General features: G+C 39.7%; 1 protein-coding gene across 5 annotated transcripts in view; it reads left to right on the top strand.

Annotated features, from left to right (window-relative positions):
• The window catches only part of SYNCRIP (synaptotagmin binding cytoplasmic RNA interacting protein), a 31555-nt gene that overhangs the window by 10913 nt on the left and 6510 nt on the right, over positions 1 to 14132 (top strand). For all 5 annotated transcript variants that reach the window (XM_081094394.1, XM_081094392.1, XM_081094391.1 and 2 more), the window contains 4 exons: positions 6205 to 6340; positions 9867 to 10072; positions 12050 to 12199; positions 12745 to 12866. In XM_081094394.1, the coding sequence (XP_080950520.1) occupies positions 6205 to 6340; positions 9867 to 10072; positions 12050 to 12199; positions 12745 to 12866 (614 nt within the window). The remainder of the gene's footprint in view (positions 1 to 6204; positions 6341 to 9866; positions 10073 to 12049; positions 12200 to 12744; positions 12867 to 14132) is intronic.

Raw genomic sequence — 14132 nt, 5'->3', positions numbered from 1 at the left:
TTAGCTGTGGGCCATTTTTCTATTGAAAGGTTTTCTAGTTTCCATTTGCAGTGATTTATTCTATGTTACCTTCAGTCAAGGGGATTATTGTAGATTAATGGGGAATGGTGGTGGTGATGAAGCTTTTCCCCTCACCCCCTGGGGAATATTTGGAAGTAGATGTAACGGTTGGCATTGTCACAAAGATCAGGAGGAAAAGCAGGCAAGTGTGTGTGTATGTATTTGTGGTATGGTACTAGGATTGGAGCTTAAGGCCACTGGCGTTGCAATGCCCATTACAGTCCTATACAGGGTGGGCAAAAGTAGGTTTATAGTTGTGAGTTCTCTAAACAGAGTTTACTCTTGTATTATATATTTATTGTATTACTTATTTGTATTAATATTGTTGTTATTTTATATCCTTATGTTTTATCTTTTAGGTAACGATGGCTGGTATTTTAACCTACTTTTGCCCACCCCTGTGTAATGGAAAAATCCTGCTGAAAATACTAATAGTGCCTGTGTTACAAACACTGGAATGGTTGATCTCTATTTGCATATTTAAAGTTAACGGTTTTATAACTACTGACGGTTTTATTTACCAAAGTGGTTGTATACCACTGTAACATGTGCACAGCCATTTTGATGAATGCAGCTGACAAGATAGCTCCACAAAAATATTTTAGTAGCAATTTAGCAAATATTTAGTGGATTTACTGTGAAAATTTTTATTATGGGCATATAAGGTAGTTTGATTCAGCTCTTGACTTGAGTGTTTCCAGGACATGTGAGGCTAATTTGCAATTGAAGTAGACACAGATGGTTCCAAGGGTCACTGAGGGATGAAAGGATAGATTGCTTAGAGAAGGCTTTGTGATAAAGAGGCTTGAGCAGGACAGTGAAGGAAATAGGTGGTGACTCTAGTTAAAGCAGTGTGTTTGGTGGAAAGAAGTAGGAGATGAAACTTGTATAAAGTCAGCGCCAGAAAGCATTAGTCATGATGCTGGGCTAAGTTGCCATTAAAATGTTGAGCCTTGGTATGGGTAGCATGATATAAATGGCAGAACAGTGACAGATGTTTGGGCGAAGAGAGCAAAGGCCAGGAGAGAGGCAGCAATATAAAGGAGAGAGATTAAAGATTTTGAAGGGAGAAATAATAGTCAGTGGTGTATTGCTGGTTCTGATTTTTTTCCAGTGAAGTAAAATAAGGGTGTAGTTCGACTGTCCTTGACATGTTCGGTGACTTGAGTCTGCATGAAGTGATAAATGGCTTGGATGACAATATCAGGATCTCAAAAGATTTTGGTGGACCGATAGTTCACACCAGCAAGATGGAATTGAGTAAGGTTAAAAGACAAGTTCTATACAACTAATATCACATGGAAGCTATAGTGTGAGTCAGCAATGTGGAATAGTTGCCAAATAAGCTAAGGTAATCATGGACTACATGTTAATAGAGGCATGATGTCTAGAAATGGAAGATTAGTAATAGTCTTTAGCTTATTATAAACTCCTCAGTCTCAGTCTGCATCTACAATATTATGTTATGGATGTCACTATTTGGTGACACTCTAGGAGGCACTTTAGTTTGCCAATATCAGGGAAGGAGTGATTATTAATCAAGCATATAGAGAACGATTGAGTCTTGAACATTGTGTGCAGATAAATGAAGTGCTGTCATTTAGGGGAGGAAATAGAGTTATTGTAGAATTTTGAGGAAGTAAATTTTGGTTAAGTATGTAAAGAAGACTTTGTAATTAAATGTTTAAAAAATAAAGTAGACAAGCTTGCAGGTTAATGGCTTTGCTGCTATAAGAAGAGTTAGGACTGAACATCCACTTCTGGATCAGATTCAAAATCTGAGATTGCTAAATTTCTGGGGATTTGTGACTGGCTATGAGGAAATGAAAAATGACTTGTTATTTTGAGCCTAGATGACAGAAATGTTCCAGACCGTACAACTGTTTTGGTGTTTAAAATAGTGAAATTGCATTGATTAATGTTCAAAATTCATCTTTATTTTATTTGATCACCTCACTGAGGTACTGGATCTGAAAGCTAGATTCTAAAACTTAACATCAGTGCCCACTTTTCTAGAAGAGTTTAGAAAGACCTCACTTTTTAAAAATTATGAAACCATCACAGTGTCCTGATATACTAACACTTGAGAGTTGGGTTTATCAGCAAATTAGACTCTCTCTTGAGAGATTTTTGTAATGCCTTTCTACTATCTAACTCACTGTCATCCAGCTGGGATGTGAAGTTTATTTTTGAATTTAAGATGATTGATTGGTCTTTAAAACTGAAAAATTAGAAAAGTTAAGCAATTCATATATATATGAAAGTGTATGCTTAATCTGCATGTGGGAAATGGGACATTGTTTAAATGTTTGTTTCTAGTACCTTTGCTTTACTTGAACAATATGTTCAGAGGATCTTTGTTCCTTAGTGGCTTACTTTCACTGGAGAGCCAGTTTACTCTCTATAGCAGTGGTTCTCAACCTTCTGGCCCTTTAAATACAGTTCCTCATGTTGTGACCCAACCATAAAATTATTTTCGTTGCTGCTTCATAACTGTAATGTTGCTACTGTTATGGATCGTAATGTAAATATCTGATATGCAGGATGGTCTTAGGCGACCCCTGTGAAAGGGTCGTTCGACTGCCAAAGGGGTCGCGACCCACAGGTTGAGAACCGCTGCTCTGTAGGCTAGCTGTCCTTGTTTCAAGTCTTTTTTTTTTTTTTTAGTAAAATAATATGGTGATATAGTTTACTTTATAGTAAACTATATAGTTTACTATATAGTTAAAGCTTCATGTCATCCACAGCCATCCTAAATATACCTTTTGCCTACCCTGCCTTGATTAAACATAGCAGGGCTCATGATAATGGATTGGAAGGGAAGAACTTTTTCTTCTGTCCATAATAATGGAAACACTCATTACTACTTAGAAGCAGTATTATAAATATTGATGGGAGTGGTATAACCAGTAATTAAAATTTTTTTTGTAAAATTAAAGTCACACACAAGTATTTTCTTAAACAGTTCCTGCTCTTAGAACATTTGGGGAACAAAAATATAAAAGGGAAAGCTATACCAAATCCTGTCATCTTCAAAATAACTCCTGTTTCTCCCTTTAAACACTTTGTATTTCCTTCCCTTCCTTTTTTTTTTTTTTTTAAATACATTTTATTGATTTTTACAGAGAGGAAGGGAGAGGGACAGAGAGCCAGAAACATCGATGAGAGAGAAACATCGATCAGCTGCCTCCTGCACAGCCCCCACTGGGGATGTGCCCGCAAGCAAGGTACATGCCCTTGGCCGGAATCGAACCCGGGACCCTTCAGTCCGCAGGCCGATGCTTTATCCACTGAGCCAAACCGGTTAGGGCTTTTATTTATTTATTTATTTTTTTATTTTAATTGTTTTTGTCAACTCCTGGAGTTAAAAAAAGATGAAATGACCAAATTATAAGCCATTGATTTGCACTAACCTATTTGATGCTAGATGATAAAAATCTAGGAAATATACATAGCAGAAAACAATTTATTGTATTAGGTGAACTTATTTGTGGAATAGGATATTGTAGTCTACTTGTCTGTAATCTCATGCAATAATGGATTCAGCCATAACTACTATTTGCGGGTAACCCATATATTTCTACTTTGCAGAGGTTTTTGGTATAAATAGAATGTAAACACTGTGAGAAAACGGTCTGTGGCATGATTTTTCAGCCTCATAGAGCAGATACATTTTTCTAAATGCTGGGCTATCCTGTGAATTGCAGTATGTTCAGTAATATCTCTGACCTCTACCTATCCATTAAATACCAGCAGCAAGGCTCACAATCCTAGTTGACAACCAAAATAGTCTCTAGACATTGTTAAATGTCCTCTGGGAGTCAAAAATGACTTCTGTTGAGAACTATTGGTCTATATTAACATAGAAGGGTGCTTTTGTTGACCTTTATAGGATTTAGGGATGTAGGGTATTCTCATGGTTGAGCTCAAATCTACAAGTATGCAGAGGAGTTTGGATGGTGGAAGTTTCAGGGAAAGCATTTTATTCAGAGGCTTGGTTAGCAGTATGAAAGTTGTTTGAGAAATGATGTAAATAGCTAAGATTATAATATTGTGGAGATTAAGGCATTTAAGATGGACTTATAATGTACAGGTATTTGAACTTTATCTTTTTGGTGATGGGAAGCCTTTGAGAGTTGTGTGTGTGTTTTCAATAGACAAAAAAAAAAAAAAAAAATGTCTCTGGAATAAGTAGAGAGAATCCTGGGTTCATAATGACCACAGACTTGTGTAGAGTGAACAGAGTAAGTAGATTTGGAAGTACAACTATTCTGAACTGAAGGAAGGGTGTTTGAGCATTATGTTAAATTTTAAATATCTGGAGATGCGGAAAGAGATAGGAAGAGATCTATTTTCTGACTTAATGTATGCTTTCTTTTCATATACCTGTTATTTAAGAGTGGGAATAATAGGGAGAGAAGGGTGGTTTTACTTTTGCCACCACGCTGGATCTATAAGTTGTATGGAAATTCATGTTGATTCTTTAGTTTGTATAGCTTCACTTGTATGTCATTTAAGGTAGATATTGAGGCCAGATATGGAGGAGGATTAATCAATAACTATTGTTGCTGCTGACACCATTATTATTACCTTGAAATTTTGATGTGGTTTTAACTATGTAACATACATATATATATATATATATATATATATATATATTCCACTTTTTCAGGTAACTTGAATACTTTTGAACTTTAGTTTGTAATTAACACTGATTTGTCACTTTGACAGACTGGGTTTTGCCTCTACAGTATTTCACTCTTCTACAGGATATGGTTACATGAAGATTAAGTACTTTTTACTGTAGTTTTGTAATTACTACAATCCACTTGTTTTTCCTCCAACTTTATTGCAGGCTTAATAAAATTTAACTGGGATTGGGGGAGTAGAATTGGATTTAGACTAACAAGATTCTCCCTTTTAGACTTAAGTATTTGAAGCTAAAAATTCATTATTGCTATTTTGGGTAAGAGATTAAGGGGGGATGGAAAAATAAATTTAGGTGTTGGTTTATAGAAAGGCAGAAAGCTTGCTGGTATTTGAATCAGTTTCCCTTGCATGAGGACAACTGGTTGGCAGGATGGGTTTAAGTATAAATAGAAATTAAAGGATTCTGGAATCAACTATTTTGTATTTAAGCTGCTATAGACCTGATTCCTAGTTTATCAAGTTTACTAAATTTCAAGGTCTTAACAATTTTTTTGCATTAATTTAATTTAAAATTTGTTTATTGTGTCTTATCAGTATAATCTTTATATCTGTCTCAGATTATAATTTCCTTGTACAGTGCCTTCATGGTAACTTTTTAAAAAATATCTATTTTTATTGATTTTAGAGAGGGAGGGAGAGGAAAAGGGAGATAGAAACATCAATGATAAGGGAGAGAGAATCATTGATTGGCTGCCTCCTTCACTCCCCCTACTGGGGATTGAGCCTGAAATCCTGGCATGTGCCCTGACCCAGAATTGAACCAGGACCTCCTGGTTCATAGGTCGATGCTCAACCACTGAGCAATACTGGCTGGGCCATGGCAACTTTTAAAAATATGTGTGTGTGTGTGTGTGTGTGTGTGTGTATTATATATATTTAATTCTTTATTGTTGATAGCACAATTTACAACAGCTAAGATTTAGAAATAGCCTAAGTGCCCATCAGCAGATGAGTGTATTAAAATACTGTGGTTTATCTTTACAATGGAATACGATGCTGCTGTAAAAATGAAAGAACTTTTACCTTTTATAACAGCATGGATGGACCTGGAGAACATTATGCTAAGCAAAATAAATACATTTTTATTGATTTCAGAGAGGAAAGGAGAAGGAGAGAGAGATAAAAACATCAATGACGAGAGAGAATCATTGGTCAGCTGCCCCCTGCACACCCTATACTGGGGATCATGCTTACAACCCGGACTGGAATTGAACCTGTGACCTCCGGGTTCATAGGTTGATGCTCAACCACTGAGCCATGCCAGTCGGGCATAACTACTTTTTAAAGGATAAACACTTGAGAAACATAGTGTTGACATTTTAATTTGTTTAAAAGATTTTGTATTTGTGTATGGGATATGCATATCTTTCTACAATGAGCACTTACTGAATATTACGAGTATTTTGAAAACGGGTGTACTTTTTCCTCTTTCAGTATAATAATCATGAAATTCGTTCTGGAAAACACATTGGTGTCTGCATCTCAGTTGCCAACAATAGGCTTTTTGTGGGCTCTATTCCTAAGAGTAAAACCAAGGAACAGATTCTTGAAGAATTTAGCAAAGTAACAGGTAAGTTGGATTTATTTGGAAGGAGGTACAACTTTTAATACTGAAGCTAAATGCATACTTCTGTGTGGCAAGCACTGTATTAAACACTACACTTATTGACTCATTCATTGTATTCTCACTACAACCATATGAGATAGGTAACTTTTTATTTTATTTTTGTTATCCTCACTAGAGGATATTTTTTCCATTATTTTTTTTTTTTTTAGAAGGGAGTGAGGAGGGAGAAGGAGAGCGAAACATCAATGTGAGAGAGACACATCGGTTGGTTGTCTCCTGCACATGTTGGGCATTGAACCTGCAACCCAGGTACGTGCCATTGACCTGGAATCTAACCCATCACCCTTTCCTGTGAGGGCAATGTTCTATCCAGTGAGCGACACTGGTCAGGGTGAGATAGGTGACTTTTTCAGATAAGGAAAACAGGCACAAAGGGTTTAGGGAAATAATTTGGTGAATGTTAGTAGTTACTAAGGAGTGCAACTGGGATTTGAACTATCTTGAGAATCATTATTGTACATGCTGTTTTTGGGAGATTATATTTCTTTGGGAGTTTGTATGCATTTTTAGGTGGTAGTTGACGCTCTTAGTAGGGTGTTAGATGTGTAATGATTTGATTTTTCCACATTATAGAAATAACTAGAAGCCCAGTGCATGAAATTTGCACACGGGTAGTGTCTCTAGCTGGGGCTGGCTGTGGCCTCTCTTCCTCCCAGGGCCGGGGGAGGAAGGAGAGGGTGTGGGCGGTTGGCCAGCTGGTCCCGCCCCCTGGTTGAGCTCTATGTCAAGGGGACAATTTGCATATTAGGCTTTTATTATATGAACTGGAGGCCCGGTGCATGAATTCGTGCATGGGTGGGGGTCCCTTGGCCTGCCCGGCAATCGGGGCTGATTGGGCTGTCTTACTCAGTCCCAGTCAGGGCTGATCAGGGCCGGCCAGCCGGCTGGCCAGGGGGAGGGACTGTAGGAGGTTGGCCGGCTGCAGGAGGTTGTGGGAAGGCACTGACCACCAGCAGCAGCTCCTGTGTTGAATGTCTGCCCCCTGGTGGTCAGTTGTGCATCATAGCTACCAGCTGGTCATATGGTCATCCGGTGGTAACAGTTGCTTAGGCTTATATATTTATAGACTAGAAGCCCTTGCACGAAGATTCGCGCAATAGGCCTTCCTTCCCCTGGCTGCCGGCACTGGTTTTCCTCCATCACCCGGGACCCAGGCCTTTGTTCCGGCTGCAGCAGAGAAGCCAGTCCTCAAAGCTAGGCTTCTTCCCTCCAGCCACAGCGAGGCTTGGCTTCTCTGCTGCAGCTGCAGGGAAGAAACCAAGCCTCTTCAGTCTTCACTCACAGCTGGAGCCTTCAGTCTTCACTCCCTACCTGTGTATGCAAATTAACTGCCATCTTTGTTGCGTTAATTTGCATAGTCATCCTGATTGGCTGGTGAGCATAGTGGAGTGACACCAATTTGCATGTTTCTCTTTTATTAGTGTAGACTAGAGGCCCGGTGCACAAAAATTTGTGCACTTGGGGGGGAAGGGGGTGTCCCTCAGCCCTACCTGTGCCCTCTCGCAGTCTGGGACCCCAAGGGAGATAACGACCTGCTGGCTTAGGCCCACTCCCGGGTGGCAGAGCGCAGGCCCAATTCCTAGGTGCAGCCCCCAGTCGGGCTCAGAGCAGGGCTGACTGAGGAGTTGGGGCGCTGCCCCCTGTCATGCAGAGCAGGGCGGATTGGGAGGTTGTGATGCCACCCCTAGTTACGCTCGGTAGGGCCAATTGGGGGGTTGGGCCACCGCCCCCTGTCACACTCAAGGCAGGGTCAATGGGGAGGTTGTGGCGCCACCCCCTGTCAACGCACAGAGCAGGGCCAATCAGGGGGGTTGGGGCTCCATACCCTGTCACACACAGAGCAGGGCCCATCAGGGGGTTGGGGCGCTGCACCCTGTCACACTCAGGGCAGGGCCAATGAGGAGGTTATGGCTCTACCCCATCACACACAGAGTAGGGCCTGTGGGGGGTAGGGAGTTGGGGCGCCACACCATGTCACACACAGAGCAGGGCTGATCAGGGGGTTGGGGCGCCACACCCTGTCACACACATAGCCGCAGGGGGATCAGGGGGTTGTGGCGCCTTCCCCTGTCACAAACAGAGCAGGGCGAATAGGGAGGTTGTGGCCCCGCCCCGTGTCACACACAGAGCCGCAGGACGATCGGGGGTTTGGGTGCTGCCCCCTGTCCGCTGATCCCGGTGCCAGGAGGCCTCTCGGCTCTGCTGATCCTGGTGCTGGGAGGCATATTACCCTTTTGCTATATAGGATAGAGGCCTGGTGCACAGGTGGGGGCTGGCTGGTTTGCCCTGAAGGGTGTCCTGGATCAGGGTGGGGGTCCCCACTGGGGTGCCTGGCCAGCCTGGGTGAGGGGTTGATGGCTGTTAGTAACTGGTCACACCCCCTTCAGGGTGGGGCTCCCCACTGGGGTGCCTGGCCAGTCTGGGTGAGGGGCTGAGGGCTGTTTTCAGGCTGGCGGGTGATTGAAGCTCCCCACCTCTCCTTTTTTTCTTTTTTTTAAATTCTGGGCCAGCTTTAGCTCTGAGCTGCTGAAAGCAGGTATTTGGTTTGTTTGGGTTCTATAATCGAAACACTGTTCCAACTCCAGCTCTGAGATCCCGGCTGGCTGAAAGCAGGTTTCTGGGGTTTTGTTTAGCTTCTATATTTGTAACAGTGTTTCAAACTGCAAGCTCAGAGGCCGGCAAGGCAGGCGGGGAACATTAGCTTCCTCCGTCACTGAAGCAAGCAAGCCTTATGTTCACTTCAAGCTGCCTGGCTGCCGGCTGCCATCTTGGCTGGTAGTTAATTTGCATATCGCCCTGATTAGCCGATGGGAAGGGTAGCGGAGGTATGGCTAATTACCATGTTTCTCTTTTATTAGATAGGATACTCTTGCTATAAGCAGAGATTATACATTGTCAGTATTGTACTATTTCTTTGAGCTGTAAAGCAATTTTTATAATCATTTCCAAATGACAGGGTGCTTTCATTAAAACATTTTTGTCTGCCTAGAATGTTGAACAAATAATTGATCAGTCTATTAGTCTCCAGGAACTTTTGAAATTCCATTATTAGTAAGTAATATATCCTATTTCCTTTTAAATAAAGCTAATCAATATCTCAGGCTAGAAAAGAGTAATTTAAGAAAATTGAGGTGTTTACTTGCATGATAAGAAAAATGTGTAACCATATCTGAACTATACTGCCATTTTCCTAAAGCAGCTATGTAAAGATTTTATGCCTCATTAATGGAAGCAGATTTGTCCTTAGATCTAATTTTATATATATGTATGTATGTATATGTGTGTGTACACATATGTTTTTGAACACTTGTAAAGTGTTGTGCAAAGGTAAATTATCTGGAGAGTCCCCTGTAAAGATAAGTGATTATTTTTTATTTTGATATTCATGTATTATTAGAAAAATAAATCATTTGATCTACTTGTTCTTGTTATTTTATCTAATTTTCCTGGAATGGTTACTTACTTTCAGAGGGTCTTACAGACGTCATTTTATACCATCAACCAGACGACAAGAAAAAAAACAGAGGCTTTTGCTTTCTTGAATATGAAGATCACAAAACAGCTGCTCAGGCAAGGCGTAGGTTAATGAGTGGTAAAGTCAAGGTTTGGGGAAATGTTGGAACTGTTGAATGGGCCGATCCTATAGAAGATCCTGATCCCGAGGTTATGGCAAAGGTAATGACAGTCAAGTTTAAAAAAATCTTTTAAAGGGGTTGGTAGTGGGAGGGGAAGGCTTTAGAAACGGGTGGGGGCAGGGGAGGAATGACTTACAAAACCATTGTGTACTTTCTTTGAACAATAATTTCTTAAAAAGAGAAGTGTTCTTTAGTAAGAATAAATATGTATTAAATGCATGGAAAGTGAGTATAGAAATTTGTTCACGGAGCACTTGGTCATAATTGTGTAGTTGTCATGTTCATGATGAAGTAGTTAGCCTACATGGCTGTGGAGATAGTTAACTTCCATTTTTGTGTGGATTCTAGGAGTAATTTCTTTGAGTTTTTGAGAATGGCACCATTAGCTTACATGGTTTTTGTTCAGAAGTCCTACTCCTAAAAATAGTGAACTGTATTGGCTTTAGCAGAGCTGCTGCAGTTACAAGGTTTAGCTATTATTAGGTATCTTGCTTCAGCAGTCAGTTAAGACATTCTATGAGAACCAACATCTCTTGAATTAATCCTTTACTCAGTAATGCAGTTTGCAGTTAGGTTATTGTAGCCTTTGTCTTTTAAGAATCTCCCTAAAATCAAGACACTAATGAAATGCCAGAATGAATATTACGAAAGGATAAGAGGTTTAGAGGACAGAAGCTATCTAGGATTCTTTTTTTTCCCCTGGCTATTAAGCTCTCACTGGGTTAGCACTTTAGATAAAGAAATTTGGATGCTATTTCGAGTATTTTAGAAGCAAGTGATAATGTTCCTTAGCTAAAATGATCACATTTTATAATTATACTGTTAAGAGCTTTCAGGATTGAAAGAATTTATCTTAATATTTTGAGCACTCTTCCCTTCAGCTAAGTAGATTTTAAAAGCAGGTTTTAATTAGTTTTAACCACCGGTGTTAAGTGTTAAATGGTCAGCAGCCATTTCAGAGGGCATGGTATTCACATTTTTAGGACATAACCACATCCATTTTGGTTGCAAAATAATTACTAATTTAATAACTACTGAGTATGTGGTCTTTTATAATTCAAAATCCATAGGTTGCATTAGAATTCACTCTTGGTGTTTGTACATTCTTCAGGTTTGATAAATGTATGACTGTATTTACCTCTGTAATATACAGAATAGTTTCACTGCCTTAGGAATCTCCTTGATCTGCCTATTCATCCTTTCCTCCCTTTAACCACTAGCATTTATTGATATTCCTACTGTCCATAATTTTGCCTTTTCCCAAATGTCATATAGTTGGACTCATACAATATGTTGCTTTTAAAGCTTACCTTCTTTTATGTATATGCATTTAAGGTTTTCTCCATGTTGTGGCTTCTTGGCTCATTTTCTCTTAACATTGAATAATATTTCATTGTCTGAATGTACCAGAGTTTATCCATTCACCTACAAAAGGATTTCTTATTTCCAGATTTTGGCAGTTAGGAATAAAGATTCTGTACATATCTACACGTTTTTGTGTGGATGTATTTTCAACTCATTTGCGTAAATAATGAGTGTAATTTGCTGGATCACTGGATCGTATGGTAAAAATATGCTTAGTTTTCTAAATAGCTGCTCTGCAAATTGGTTATTCCATCTTGCCTTCCCACCAACAATGTTCCTGTTGCTTCATATCCTCAACAGCATTTGGTGGTGATAATGTTTTGGGTTTTGGCCATTCTAATAGGTGTGTAATGGTATCTCACTGTTGTTTTAATTTGTAATTCCCTAATGACATGATGTTGAGCATCTCATCATATGCTTACTTGCCTTCTGTATATGTTCTTTGGTGAGATGTCTATTCAGTTTTGTGCCCAGCAGTCAAGCTCCTTGGTATATACCCAAATGAGTTGAAAACTTAAGTCTTTTTAAAAATATTTCTGATATTCTTCTAATGGATTGTGACTAAAGTTAACTTTGCAGGATGGGTGGTGGCATTTTGAAAATTGAACTCTGGAAATATACAGGGAGTTTCTGTTTTTTTCTTAAATTTCAGGTAAAAGTGCTGTTTGTACGCAACCTTGCCAATACTGTAACAGAAGAGACTTTAGAAAAGGCATTTAGTCAGTTTGGGAAACTGGAACGAGTGAAGAAACTAAAAGATTATGCTTTTATTCATTTTGATGAGCGAGATGGTGCTGTCAAGGTAAGTAACGGGGAATTGTTATAGGCATGTAAAGTAGACTATTTTATCCTAGAATCAGAATGTTTTTTTAAAAATTGAAGGGAAATCTGGCCAGGTAATCTACTCATACTTTATTGTCCTTAGCAAATTGTGTAACTCACTAAACCAAGTAAAAAAGGCAATCAGTTGAAGAGCTGGACCTTTAAATAAAATCTAACCTATTTAATCTTTTTAATGTTAATGGTAAATGATTTTTTTTTTATTAAGGTATTAAAAATGTGTCCTCATCCCCCCCATTAACCCCCCACCACCACCACCCCGCACACTCATGCTCCCATCCCCCGTTGTCCATGTCCATTGGTTTGGCTTATATACCTGTATACAAGTCCTTCGGTTGATCTCTTCCCCTTACCCCCGCCTTCCCCTACTTTCCTTCTGGGGATTGATAGCCTGATCACTATTTCTCAGTCTTTGGATCTGTCCCTTTGGTAAATGATTTTTTTTAACTTCAGATGGGTCATAATTGTTTTGAAGGCCTCATATTCATCAATATCTAATTTTTTAAGGCTATGGAAGAAATGAATGGCAAGGACTTGGAAGGAGAGAATATTGAAATTGTTTTTGCTAAGCCACCAGATCAGAAAAGGAAAGAAAGAAAAGCCCAGAGGCAAGCAGCAAAGAATCAAATGTAAGTAACAGTTGTATACATTTTATTTTTTTTAATTTTTTTTTTATTTTTAAAATATATTTTATTGATTTTTTACAGAGAGGAAGGGAGAGAGATAGAGAGTCAGAAACATCGATGAGAGAGAAACATCGATCAGCTGCCTCCTGCACATCTCCCACTTGGGATGTGCCCGCAACCCAGGTACATGCCCTTGACCGGAATCGAACCCGGGACCCTTGAGTCCACAGGCCGACGCTCTATCCACTGAGCCAAACCGGTTTCGGCAAAAGTTGTATACGTTTTAATTGTTGGTAGATTAACTGGTGAATAATAGGTGGTGCTCAAACCTGTTAGATCCGTAACATGTCATTACCTTTTAAAGAATAAAAGCATTGAGGCACAGAGAAATGCCAAGAACCTCAAGAAATGTTTATTGAGCTCTTGCTAGTGACCATAATGTGAAAATAACCATAATTCTAAATAATTGGAATTTATATAATAAGTGAAAGTATTTCTTGCCGAGGTTCTTGTTCCAGCATTAAGAAGGGTTCAGGAAATCTGGAGAAGGCTGTGCGTAGATTAAATAGGAGTCCAGAAATGAAGCATAATTTTGAAAGGCATTTGGGGGTCAGAGGAGCCTAGTTTAAGGGAAACTAAGATCTAAGTTCTAAGGCAGTGATGGCGAACCTATGACACCATCAGCCTGCGGGCCGGTGGCGAGGGACCAAGAGGTCAGCTGTTCCGCTGCTTGCCAGTCCCCAGTCCTGCTCTGCCACCACTCACCCACTTCCTCGAGGTCCACCCGTTCGCCTGCAGGCGAGGGGTGGGGACCGAGAGGTGGTCAATGGACCTCATGGAGACTTCTCGAGCTGTCGGTCGTTCCGGTCTTTATGCTTATGATCCCCTGGCCTTTTATTATGATTGGTTGGTAATTGATTTATAAGGATGAAAAGGGGGTAATTGCTATTTATAGCAAGAACAGTAATTATTATACTTCTCTACATATATCAGGCCAGTATTATGTCCATTGCCCTATGTGGTTACAAAAGAAGAGGTAGGAAGCTTCTACTTTTATCTATTTCTGCAGTTGGTTGTACAGTTATGCAAATTGGCAAGTTCTGAGCCTCAGTATTCAGTTTTAAAAGGGGATCAGATTAAATTATGTAAGATGCCTTATACCATGGTTATCTAAGTGATCTATCTATATTTGTTCTAATCTAGAACTAAAGAAACATGCTCTTTATACTTGGTGGTAGTATAAAGAAAAAAGACAGCAAAGATTTTCAA

The sequence above is a fragment of the Myotis nattereri genome, assembly GCF_964212035.1.
Source record: "Myotis nattereri genome assembly, chromosome: 6".
NCBI classification, from domain to species: Eukaryota; Metazoa; Chordata; class Mammalia; order Chiroptera; family Vespertilionidae; genus Myotis; species Myotis nattereri.
This window is presented reverse-complemented; position numbering and strand designations above follow the sequence as displayed.